Source organism: Lepidochelys olivacea (assembly GCF_965140295.1).
Source record: "Lepidochelys olivacea isolate rLepOli2 genome assembly, chromosome: 1".
NCBI lineage: Eukaryota > Metazoa > Chordata > Testudines > Cheloniidae > Lepidochelys > Lepidochelys olivacea.
The window spans coordinates 2,145,247-2,158,762 of NC_140411.1; the positions used below are offsets into that span (position 1 = coordinate 2,145,247).

The window sequence follows — 13,516 nt, forward strand, 5'->3', positions numbered from 1 at the left end:
TGATGTTTGTTCTAGTTGGGATGTTTCTCCCAGCACATGTCTTCCGAAAAGTTTGTTTTTTTTCCACTCTCAGATGTTGAACAACGAGATGAATGGGGAACTCCTTACAGTATAGACTCTCTATCCTGGCTCCCATTGCGTTAAGGAACAATGATGGATAACCAGTATCCACATTTGTGTCTTCTTCTGGTGCCTCTTAAGGATCCCCCACCACAAAGTATAGGAATTATTAATGTAGAAAACACCACAAAATGTGGAACTGTATTTAGTAGGCTCACTGTTCATAGTTATTTCCTGTTTATGATGAAAATGTAATTTTTCAGTGTGTGAAGAGTGATCAGTCTCCTTCTCCCATGGGAACAGTCTCCACTAGTGCATGTAATGTCTCATATTAATGTTGTCTCTCCATTCAGGCATTTCTACTGTGACCCTCACCCGAGAACCTGGGAACACACAGAAAGTCAGGGGAACGTATGTTACATGCAGGAGGCACTCTTCTGCCTCAGAGTTGGACACCTTCTCCTCTACTTCATGTCAGATTCCAACACATCTGACTTCCCTAACCCCTCCACCTTCATCTTACTTGGTATTCCTGGCCTAGAGGCAGCCCATATCTGGATCTCCATCCCCTTCTGTGTTATGTACGCCATAGCCATGTTGGGGAACTTCACCATCCTGTTCATCGTGAAGAGGGAGCCGAGCCTCCACACGCCCATGTTCTATTTCGTCTGCATGCTGGCCGTCACCGACCTTCTCACGTCCACGTCCACCCTGCCCAAAATGCTGAGCATCTTCTGGTTCAATTCCAGGGAGATCAATTTCAGTGCCTGCCTCACCCAGATGTACTTCGTTCACTCCTTCTCAGGGATGGAGTCTGGGATCCTCGTGGCCATGGCTTTGGATCGTTACGTGGCCATCTGCCATCCCCTGAGACATTCCTCAACCCTGACAAACTCTGTTGTGGTCAAGATAGGCCTGGCCGTGGTGCTTCGCAGTTGCATACTCGCATTACCCTACCCCTTCCTGGTGAGGCGGTTGCCATATTGCAGAACAAACATCATCCCCCACACCTATTGTCGGCATATAGCTGTCGTGAACCTGGCCTGTGCTGACATCCACATCAATAGTTACTATGGACTTTTTAATCTTTTCTCTATGATAGGAATGGATGTGTTTTTTATAGCTGTGTCCTATACTCAGATCCTCTGGGCCATCTTCTGTCTCCCCACAAAGGATGCTCAGCTCAAAACTTTTAGGACCTGCATCTCTCATCTTTGTGCCATCTTAGCTTTGTACATCCCAGATTTCTTCTCCTCTTTCATGCAGAGGTTTGTCCATAATGTGCCCCACCACTTCCTTGTTCTCTTTGCCAATATGTACCTGCTGGTGCCCCCCATGCTACACCCCATCATTTATGGGGTGAGGACCAAACAGATCTGGGGCAGGTTGCTCCAGCTCTTTACTCATAAAGAGAACTAAATGTTTTTTCTTTGTGCTCTGGCTCTCAGATTGAGCTCTGTGCAGAGCTGGCTGGTGGATGGTGCTGGGCCCTCTTCCTTGAATCACTTACTGGACAGTCAAAGTGAGATTAAACCCTTTCCTGTCCTTACTGTGCTGCGTAAATGTGATGAACTGGGGAATCAGTCGTGTCCACTACACTGGGTTGCCACCTTTCTAATTGCTGGTAGCTGGATCCTTGAAATTGCAATCTTACCCCATCTACTCTCTCAAGCCTGGACCCTGCTGTGTGTCTTCTCCCCAAGGCCCTGCCCCTGTCACATGCTCATGTCTTCCCTTCCCCTTGTCAGCTGTGACACAGTCATCTCTAAAACCAAGATGTTCTCACATCTTATGGCCAGTCACTTAAGGGACACTGGTTAGTGTTTAAATTTTAAAGTTTATTCTTACTTTGTTACTAACTCTGAGGAGAGAGAGAGACCCCGTCAGGACTCCTGGGATCTATCTCAGCTCTGGGAGGGAAATGGGGTACAGTGTGTTACAGGAGAAGGCAGATACATCTGGGGTCTAAGTAAGATCAGAATGGCCACAAAGGGAAAAACCAATGGTCCATGTTGCACAGTTGCCTGGCTTCTGACAGCGCCCAGTGCCAGGGAATGAACAAAACATGTTAATTATCATGCGATTCGTGTGGAGCAGGGGAGGGGAGAGGGGGAAAGAAGCCCTACTCATTTTTGTCCGCCCATCTTCCACACCACTGCTTCCTCATTTCCCCGTCCTTGGACGAACCTCAGGGAGTGGTTTCTCTTCCCTCCCTGACCCTTTAGGGGCTGCTCCCTTCCCTCCACCTCCCTTTCCCTTTCTGGAGAAAGAAACTGGTTGCAAAATGCCACCAGTATAATCACCGCACTGGTTGTCTGCTCCTTCTTTGCCCATCTCCTTGGGCCAAAGGGTCAGAACAGGGGCCCAGCCAGAGGATCATCATGGGTCCACTACCCCTTCCCCCACTGAGCTGCTGGATGAGCTTGACCGTTTTCTGGTTGACACCTTTGGTTTCAAGGGTAAGGTGAAGCTTCCTCTCTAGTGTTGGGGAGACATCCATCTCGTCCTCTGGGCCACAAGGGCGGTTTTGGAGAAGTGGAAGGGAACAGAGAGGCAGGACATCCTGGTCTACCAGTGGGCCCGCAACTGCTGTGACAACCCTTTCAGGTTGTTCAGCGATTGTTGCAAGGGTCCTCCTCAGCCCTGAGAATGAAGCCAACCATCTTTTCAACTTGAACACCAGAAGCTCTAGGGTGGGTCTCTCCTGTTGCCAGGTGCTCTCCTTCGTTTGTGAGGTAGGGTACTCCGTGGTTTGCCTGCAGGAAACCAACAATGATCCAGCCGCCGAGACTAGTAAGTGGCTGGAATGGGGGGACATGGTGTATGTTAAGACATCTGTGCTCATTTGTCTTGGATGGCCACCCTCTTCTCCCCTGACATTCACCCTCAGATGCTGGGAGTTGCTGAGGTCAACCCAGGCAGCCTGCTGAACGTCCAGGCCTGTGTGGAGGGGCTGACATTGAATTTGTTGAATGTCTACGCACAAATGCAGACACGGAGTGGGTGTGTTTCTGTCAACAGGCATCTGCCTTCCTCAGCACCTTGGATCCTCACTAGTGCCTGGTCCTAAGTGGGGATTTTAATACCATCTTTGAGGACCAGAATTGCTCAGGGATCAAGAGTAGCCAGGCCACTGCAGACATCCTCAATGAGATCTTTAATCATCACTCTCTGGTGGATGTCTATTGCAGCGAACACCCGGATGACAATTCCACTTTTACCTATGTCCAGGTGGAGGTAGATCGGTTTTTCCACTCTTGGTTGGACCCCATGTATGTATTTTGTTTCCATCTTCCATGGGCCCACTCCTACAGCATTCGGCTGGCTCAATTCTCAGCCCGCCATTTAATGGCCATGATGGCATCTTTCATCTTGGACCTCACCTGGGGCTCTTCACACTTCAGACCGCCCTGCGCATACACAAGGAGATGGGGGCAACCTTATTGCCTACTGCTCGGATTTTCCTTGAAAGGGTCCAACAAGAGGGTGCTCCCCATCCACTCATCACCCCAGGACCTCTGCAATTCTTGATTGGGCTCCTGTCCCATAAGTTCCCTGAACGCCTCCCTTGAATAACCCGTGAGGTCTGCAAGCCCTGCAGCTGGTTCATTTCTGAATTCCGCCAAGGGAACAACTGTACATGCTCATGCTCCACACGCTTCACTTCCTCAGATGCCCTGATACCAAGTGGCAGGACCTAGGACCTCCTTCGGAGGGTGAGAAAAGCCAGTGGGTTAGATGTTAACAGTGTGCGCAAAGGATTCCTGTCTAGAGCTGTATTCAGTTAATTTGGAGATGAAAAGGAAATATTATTAAATGGAACTTGGGTGCAATAATATCATTTTCTATACATCTCTTTAACGTTTCTGGAGACCTCTCTTTAACTGCTTAATGAATAATAACCTGATGTTAATCTGGGTAGTTAATCACAGGTGATGTTTAAGAAAGAGAAGGTTACTTCAAAAGCCTATTATTCACCCAAGGACTGCTGTGCTGCCCTGGAACTGTGAAAAGGGCTCTTAGAACCTGATACTTTTAATCTCAGATCTGATTAAGCATCATCAGGGGAAGCCGGAGTCACAAGATTCTGGTTTCCTGATACACCCTGGATCACCCTGATAATGAATATTTCAACATTGGACTATAATCTCTCGATAATTCTGAAAGAACTCTGTTGAACTCTGAATCCAGCCATCTCGACTATGAAACTGACTTTGAAATTCTAATCAAGTGTCTGTGTATAATTATCTTTCAACCAACATTCTCTCCTGTTTAATAAATCTTAGTTTAGTTAATAAGAATTGGCTCTAAGTGAATATTTGGGTAATATCTAAAATATTCATTTACCAGGGAGGTGATATGTACAATCCTTTGGTATTGGTAGATCTTTATTATATGATGAATAAGGTTTTCAATAATCATCATTGTACTTGACTTGTCTGTCTGGGTGGAAGCCCAAGGCTGGGTTGCTTTAAGGGAATTGTGTTTTGGCTTCTGTGTAAGCAGTAAAGCATTGCAAAAGTCTTTTTGATGCTGACTTGGTTAGTCCAAGTATTAGAATAACCACCCATTTTGAAGATTGTCATCCCCTTTCTTTGCAGTTTGACCTAATTGAGCAATCTCAGAGTGGGACCCCCTGGAACCCCATCCACAGGTTGCTAAAACAACTCATCTACCTTAGGCAACAGAAGAGATACCTAGATCCAGGTAAACACAACACAACACAACATCTGCACACCATTTCCTTCTTCAGTGAACTTAAGAACAGACATGCTGGGTTAGACCAAAGGTTCATCTAGCCCAGTATCCTGTCTTCCAGCTGTGGCCAATTTCAGATGCTTCAGAGGAAATGAACAGAACAGATAATTATCAAATGATCCATTCTCCATCACTCTTTCCCAGCTTCCAGCAAACAGAGGGTAGTGACAACATCCCTGCCCATCCTGGCTAATAGCCATTGATGGACCTATCCTCCATGAATTCATCTAGTTATTTTGAAAGCTGTAATACTCTTGTCTTTCACAACATCCTGTAACAAAGAGCTTCACAGTGTTGCCGGCACCCAGTGCCGAGAGGCTGAACAACAGCTTGAGTGGTTCGTTACCCGGTGTGCTACACCCAATAATCACAACGGGGTGGAGAAGCAGAAAAGTTTATTTGCAGCTGCAAAAAGGTACAGGGAGAATAAAATCTCAAATCCTGCACAACAGAGCAGGAAGTTACACAGGCTTTTATACATCCTTTTTCCCAGCATACTTATCCAATAGCAAGCTGCTCCAAGTATCCATATAGCCAGCCAATCCAGTTCCCAGCTAGTTCCCTGATTCTCTGTATCATTTGTTAAACTATACATAAAGCTGCTTTATTCAGCATTGTTCTTCCATATCTCCCCTGTTTGGCCTTGCTTAGTTTCAGGCAGTCTGACTCTGCAACATACTGTTGCAGATTCTCAGCATAACTGCTGTGTGTGCCTCCAGGCGGGGGGGCCAAGGACACTTGGGCCTAGTAGGCAGAGCTGCTGCGAATGCCTCCAGGCAGGAGGGGGGGCCAAGGACACCGGGGCCTAGTGCAAGGGGGCTTCATCAACACTTGTGGTCTTCCATCCCCTCGAGTTACCTAGTGGCCATGCCCCAGTGTTCCCAACAACAGGTTGACTGTGTGTTGTGTGAAGATATACTTCCTTTCGTGTGTTTTAAACCACTGCCAATTATTTCATTGGGTGACCCGTACTTTTTGTGTAATGAGAAGGAGTAAATAGCACTTCCTTTTCTACTTTCTCCACACCATTCATGATTTCATAGACCTCTCTCATATCCCCCCCCTTAGTTGTCTCTTTCCCAAGTTGAAAAGACCCATTCTTATTAATCTCTCCTCATACGGAAGCCGTTCTATACCCCTTATCATTCTTGTTGCCCTTTTCCATAATGTTTTAAATTCCAATATATCTTTTTGAGATGGGACACCCAGATCTGCAAGCAGCAGTATAGGTATGGGCATACCATGGATATAGATACAGGCAATATGTTATTTTCAGTCTATTATCTTTCCCTTTCTAACTGATTCCCTGCTGTACATTGAGTAGATGTTTTCAGAGAACTATCCATAACGATGCCAAGCTCTCCTTTCTGAGTGTTAAAAGCTAATTTAGACCCCATAATTTTATATGGATAGTTGGACTTATGTTTTCCTATAGTCATTTCTTTGTCCACACATCCCTGGAGGATAATTTGTCCCTCCTGCAACTCATGACTTCTCCTGCATCTGGAGTCTCTCTCTCTTCTGCAGCCATAAACCTGCATCCTCAGATTCCTCTTTGCCACCCTTGAGCCCTTCCCCTGCTCCAGCTTAGAATCATAGAATCATAGAATCTCAGGGTTGGAAGGGACCCCTGAAGGTCATCTAGTCCAACCCCCTGCTTGAAGCAGGACCAATTCCCAGTTAAATCATCCCAGCCAGGGCTTTGTCAAGACTGACCTTAAAAACCTCAAAGGAAGGAGATTCTACCACCTCCCTAGGTAACGCATTCCAGTGTTTCACCACCCTCTTAGTGAAAAAGTTTTTCCTAATATCCAATCTAAACCTCCCCCACTGCAACTTGAGACCATTACTCCTCGTTCTCTCATCTGATACCATTGAGAACAGTCTAGAGCCATCCTCTTTGGAAACCCCTTTCAGGTAGTTGAAAACAGCTATCAAATCCCCACTCATTCTTCTCTTCTGCAGGCTAAACAATCCCAGCTCCCTCAGCCTCTCCTCATAACTCATGTGTTCTAGACCCCTAATCATTTTTGTTGCCCTTCGCTGGACTCTCTCCAATTTATCCACATCCTTCTTGTAGTGTGGGACCCAAAACTGGACACAGTACTCCAGATGAGGCCTCACCAATGTCGAATAGAGGGGAACGATCACGTCCCTCGATCTGCTCGCTATGCCCCTACTTATACAGCCCAAAATGCCATTGGCCTTCTTGGCAACAAGGGCACACTGCTGACTCATATCCAGCTTCTCGTCCACTGTCACCCCTAGGTCCTTTTCCGCAGAACTGCTGCCTAGCCATTCGGTCCCTAGTCTGTAGCTGTGCATTGGGTTCTTCCGTCCTAAGTGCAGGACCCTGCACTTATCCTTATTGAACCTCATCAGATTTCTTTTGGCCCAATCCTCCAATTTGTCTAGGTCCTTCTGTATCCTATCCCTCCCCTCAAGCGTATCTACCACTCCTCCCAGTTTAGTGTCATCTGCAAATTTGCTGAGAGTGCAATCCACACCATCCTCCAGATCATTTATGAAGATATTGAACAAAACCGGCCCCAGGACCGACCCTTGGGGCACTCCACTTGATACCGGCTGCCAACTAGACATGGAGCCATTGATCACTACCCGTTGAGCCCGACAATCTAGCCAGCTTTCTACCCACCTTGTAGTGCATTCATCCAGCCCATACCTCCTTAACTTGCTGACAAGAATACTGTGGGAGACCGTGTCAAAAGCTTTGCTAAAGTCAAGAAACAATACATCCACTGCTTTCCCTTCATCCACAGAACCAGTAATCTCATCATAAAAGGCGGTTAGATTAGTCAGGCATGACCTTCCCTTCGTGAATCCATGCTGGCTGTTCCTGATCACTTTCTTCTCATGCAAGTGCTTCAGGATTGATTCTTTGAGGACCTGCTCCATGATTTTTCCAGGGACTGAGGTGAGGCTGACTGGCCTGTAGTTCCCAGGATCCTCCTTCTACCCTTTTTTAAAGACTGGGACTACATTAGCCTTTTTCCAGTCATCCGGGACTTCCCCGGTTCGCCACGAGTTTTCAAAGATAATGGCCAATGGCTCTGCAATCACAGCCGCCAATTCCTTCAGCACTCTCGGATGCAACTCGTCCAGCCCCATGGACTTGTGCACGTCCAGCTTTTCTAAATAGTCCCTAACCACCTCTATCTCCACAGAGGGCTGGCCATCTCTTCCCCATTTTGTGATTCCCAGCGCAGCAGTCTGGGAGCTGACCTTGTTAGTGAAGACAGAGGCAAAAAAAGCATTGAGTACATTAGCTTTTTCCACATCCTCTGTCACTAGGTTGCCTCCCTCATTCAGTAAGGGGCCCACACTTTCCTTGGCTTTCTTCTTGTTGCCAACATACCTGAAGAAACCCTTCTTGTTACTCTTGACATCTCTCGCTAGCTGCAGCTCCAGGTGTGATTTGGCCCTCCTGATAACATTCCTACATGCCCGAGCAATATTTTTATACTCTTCCCTGGTCATATGTCCAACCTTACACTTCTTGTAAGCTTCTTTTTTATGTTTAAGATCTGCTAGGATTTCACCATTAAGCCAAGCGGGTCGCCTGCCATATTTACTATTCTTTCGACTCATCGGGATGGTTTGTCCCTGTAACCTCAACAGGGATTCCTTGAAATACAGCCAGCTCTCCTGGACTCCTTTCCCCTTCAAGTTAGTCCCCCAGGGGATCCTGGCCATCCGTTCCCTGAGGGAGTCGAAGTCTGCTTTTCTGAAGTATCCTGCTGCTTACCTTTCTTCCCTGTGTCAGGATCCTGAACTCAACCAACTCAAGGTCACTGCCTCCCAGATTCCCATCCACTTTTGCTTCCCCCACTAATTCTACCCGGTTTGTGAGCAGCAGGTCAAGAAAAGCTCCCCCCCCCCATTTGGCTCCTCTAGCACTTGCGCCAGGAAATTGTCCCCTACGCTTTCCAAAAACTTCCTGGATTGTCTATGCACCGCTGTATTGCTCTCCCAGCAGATATCAGGAAAATTAAAGTCACCCATGAGAATCAGGGCTTGAGATCTAGTAGCTTCCGTGAGCTGCCGGAAGAAAGCCTCAATCAACTCATCCCCCTGGTCCGGTGGTCTATAGCAGACTCCCACCACTACATCACTGTTGTTGCACACACTTCTAAACTTAATCCAGAGACACTAAGGTTTTTCTACAGTTTCGTACCGGAGCTCTGAGCAGTCATACTGCTTCCTTACATACAGTGCTTCTCCCCCACCTTTTCTGCCCTGCCTGTCCTTCCTGGACAGTTTATAACCATCCATGATAGTACTCCAGTCATGTGAGTTATCCCACCAAGTCTCTGTTATTCCAATCACGTCATAGTTCCTTGACATCACCAGGACCTCCAGTTCTCCCTCCTTGTTTCCAAGGCTTTGTGCATTTGTATATAAGCACTTGAGATAACCTGTTGATTGCCCCTCATTCTCAATATGAGGCAGGAGCCCTCCCCTCACAGACATTCCTGCCTGAGCTTCCTCCCGGTATCCCGCTTTCCCACTTACGTCAGGGCTTTGGTCTCCTTCCACCGGTGAACCTAGTTTAAAGCCCTCCTCACTAGGTTAGCCAGCCTGCTGGCAAAGATGCTCTTCCCTCTCTTCGTAAGCTTCTCCTGATTCATCCAGTCTCTCTGGTTTTGAAAGGCTGAACAACACTTCCTCTCTCTGATACCTCTTCTGGGGAGGTTCCATTTCCTCCATGCCCACTTCTCAGCGGAGAAGCTGGAAGAAACTGGTTTAATCTAGAATGCAGTTACTCCTTTCTTCTGTCCAGCTGAGATCTTGTTAGGGCTGATAAGCTTCAAAACAAGCATATTTGTAGACAGATGCCTCCACTCCAAACTCCTGCCTCTGATCAGCAGGTGTGTGAGCAAAGAGAACAGGAAAAGACAAAAACCTAAGGATAGAGACAGTTCATGCAATTAGACGTGCATTAGTAGGGTTAAAATATCTCATCAATATGCAATGGCAAACAAAAAAGCTAACAGAATGTTTGGAGTCATTAAGACTGGTATGTCCACGCATTGATTAGTGTGTGCATATCTGGCCTCCCCATCTTAAAAAAGAAAGCTTGGAATTGGAAAAGGTACAGAGAAAGGCACCAGAAATGACTAGGGGTATGGAATACCTATGTTCTATTGATAGGTCAATCAATGGTTGTTATCCAGGATGGGCAGGGATGGTGTCCTTTGCATTTGTTTGCCAGAATCTGGGTGTGGGCGACATGAATCACTTGATGATTTCCATGTTCTGTTCATTCCCTCTGAGACACATGGCAAAGGGCACTCTTGGCAAACAGGATACTGGGCTAGATGGACCACTGATCTGACCCATTATGGGTATTCTGATGTTCTTATGTAGTCCCAAGATTTATCTGTCCCTCCCCCGACTGGAACCCACTCTCCTTCCTTAGCTGAGACAGAGTCCGAGAGTCCTGACAGGGTCCCTCTCTCCACGGAGTTAAGGATATACATGAAAATTTTATACCTAACCAGTGTCCTTTAAGTGACTTGCCACAGAATTTCAGGACATGTTAGTACTAAAGCTGGGGGGGGGGGTTCATTATTAATTAATATTCTTTCTTTATTTAGGAATTAGATACAGTCCTTCTGCCAAAAAACTTGAGTTTTCAAAAGTCAAACTAGCTGCTGGACTCACAGTTAAAGTTGCCACCCCTATCAAAAACTGAAATGTCTCTCTTGCAGCTTGGGGTCGGGGGAGGGATGTCAAAATAATCCAGCAAGGGAAAGGGAAGCAAAGAGAGGAACAAACAACAAGGGCAGGCCCTTGGGGGAGAAGAGGCAAAATGGGTGGAGTCTTGGCAGAAGAGTTGAGGCAAGGGGCAGGATTTTGGAGGTCCATTTAGCAGGAAGAGGAAATGTGGTAACCCATTATATTGTACATAGACCGGTTCCTCAGCTTATCATGCTGACATAACACAATGAGGTCAGGAAACAGATTAGTCTTTCTTACTTTCTGGAAAGTGACTCAGGGAAGAGAGCCTAGCACCCTATCACCAACCAACTTGTCAAAGAACTCACTCTGAGATCTGAAGCAACAGGAGAAAACTTTAGGTCCCTTTATGAGTAAAGAGCAGGGGCAGCCTGTCCTGGATTTTATGGGTCCTCACCTCCTAGATGATGGGGTTCAGCATAGGGGGTAACAGAAGGTAGCCGTTGGCAATGAGAATTTGAAATGCAGAACCACATTGTGGCCAAACGTGTGCATGAGGAAGCTGAAGAGAACTGGAATGTAAGAGCATCAAATCACACAAAGGTGGGAGCTGCAGGTCCCAGAAGTCTTGAGCAGGGCGCCCTTTCTGGGGATGCTGAAGATGGCCCTGAAGATGTGGATATAGGACACAGCAATAAAAAACACATCCAGACTGATCAAACAGAATGCTCACAGTACTAATGTTTGTTCAACAATAGGGCCACTGCCTCACCAGGAAGGGATAGGGCCATACAATCACACTGTCATGCAGCACCACAGCCAGGCCCATCTTGGCCACCACACACAGAACACAACATTTTGGGAAGGATGGACCTAAACAGGACCAGGTCAGTGACAGGCCCGTGGAGGCTCAGATTCCTTCTGACAATGAACAGGTTGGTGAAGTTCCCCAAGACACCTATGGCGTACAGGGTGGAAAATGGGATGAAGATCCAGACATGCGCTGACTTCCAGGCCAGGAATGCCCAGGAGGACGAAGGTGGAGGGGTTGGTGAAGTTGGTTGTGTTGGAATCTGACACGGAGTAGGGGAGAAGGTGTCCAACTCTGAGGCAGAATCGTGTCTCCTGCATGTACTGTATATTCCCCTGACTTCCTGTATGTGCCCAGGGATGGTCTCAATATAAATGCCTGGATGGACAGACAATGTTAATATGAGACACTGCATGCTCTACTGAGGGCTGTTCTCATGGGTAAAGCAGATTGGTCGCTCTTCACACACTGATAAATGACATTTTCATTATTCAGAGTAACAAATTATGAATAATTGACACCACTAAAGCAAATTCCATATTTTATTGTGTTCCATGCTTCAATAATTCATCGACATCATGGTGTGGAAAACCTTAATAGATACCAGCAGGTAACATGAGTGTAGATACCTATTATCCATCATTGTTCTTTAATGCAATGAAACCCAGGCTAGAGAATCCATGTAGTACTCCTTTTCTTTTTGTGAATACAAACTAATGTGGCTGCTACTCTGAAACATATTGTTAGAGAGCTTATTCCTTCACTCTCCCACTTCCCTGGTCCTTCTCGCTTGAACAGAGAGCAACAATACCCAAATTCTGAAGCTGCAAACAATCTGATGTTTATTGGGGTGAACTCCAGCAATCCAAGTTCCTTTTTCCTTATTTTCGAATCCCAACTTACTTCCTGTTTGCCCCTAATTTATATAGTAATATTCTTAGCTATCCCTTAACCAATCATTCTACTGAAATTTAACCAATCCTAACATATTGTAACATGATTAGCTAACCAATTATATCCCACCACCTTAATTCGTTTACACCCAGCAAAATTAATTTTACAGCAGACAGAATCAATCACAGAACCAGACAGAGACCATGCCAATAAAGAATGGCAAAGTGGGAACTCTAATGACAAAACAATACAGAAGTGAGGATTTCACAACTACATCTATAAAGACATAAGGGTTTTCCAGCTGTGTCTATTGATAAGTGAGTTCTTAGAAGACAGAAAATTATCAACCTAAATTTCCTTTTACATCTTCTAGGCTCTTCCCTTTCTCTGGAGGTGATAGATCGGATCCCCTTCCTAACAGCCCCAGATTGACTAGTTTGGGATGTGAGGAGGTGACCGGTCGCTTCCCAGCTTATGGCTGCCTCTGCTGCTTAGCCAAAGGCATTGGCCTAAGAACAGGGCCTCAGACTGTCACAGGGAGAGAAGGCCCTTACACAGATTCTTTCTTGTATACCTCTATTACTAGCGAAATGATAAACATACACCTCCATTCTTCGAATCTAGGCCTTTACAGACAGGCCTGAATATTTATATCCTAACACATGTTGTAGGGAGTTCCCCATTCAAACTGTTGCTGAGAACCGGTTCCCCATTCACCCGGTTGCTGAGAGTGGAAACAATTTAAACCTTTGCAGAAACGTGTTCCAGGGGGAAACTCCCAACTCAAACTCATCTCAGCAGCAGCCGAAACAAAGATGATCTAAGGATGCCTAAACAATAGTATGGAGAATAACTTGTTCTGGATACAGGGTCAATAGGGGTCAACCAGTGTCTATAATTCAGATATAAAGAGAGTTTCTGAGAAAGGCTGTGAGAATGGGGGCAGTTGCCATAAACTGACAAGCTGAAAAGTCTGGGCCTGCTTTGTTTAGAGAAGAGACAAAGAAGAGGGCATGTAACAGAGGAGAACAAAATAAAGCATGGAACTGATTGCATTCAATTGTCAAAGAAAAAGTTCCCAATCAGCAACATCTGTAGATTCTTAATGAATCAAAAGAGCTAATTCACCAAAGCTGAGACAAATTATCAGGAAAACTGATCAGGAGGAAAAATTTAAACACAAAAAAGGGAATGAAACATGGGAGTTCTTTAAGAAGAGATTATGAGATTGTCAAAAAGCCACGATTCCACAATCAAGAAAATGGACAACTTTGGCTAAAAACCTGGTTCAGT

At 46.0% G+C, this 13,516-nt stretch overlaps 1 protein-coding gene across 1 annotated transcript in view; it reads left to right on the plus strand.

The window, feature by feature from the left end:
* Positions 1-531: 531 nt before the first annotated feature.
* The window catches only part of LOC311514442 (uncharacterized protein), a gene marked incomplete at both ends in the record, with an annotated part of 30,757 nt that continues 17,772 nt past the window's right edge, over positions 532-13,516 (plus strand). Inside the window, 2 exons of the mRNA XM_084617001.1 lie at positions 532-1,476; positions 2,951-3,063. Of these exons, the coding sequence (XP_084473127.1) occupies positions 532-1,476; positions 2,951-3,063 (1,058 nt within the window). The remainder of the gene's footprint in view (positions 1,477-2,950; positions 3,064-13,516) is intronic.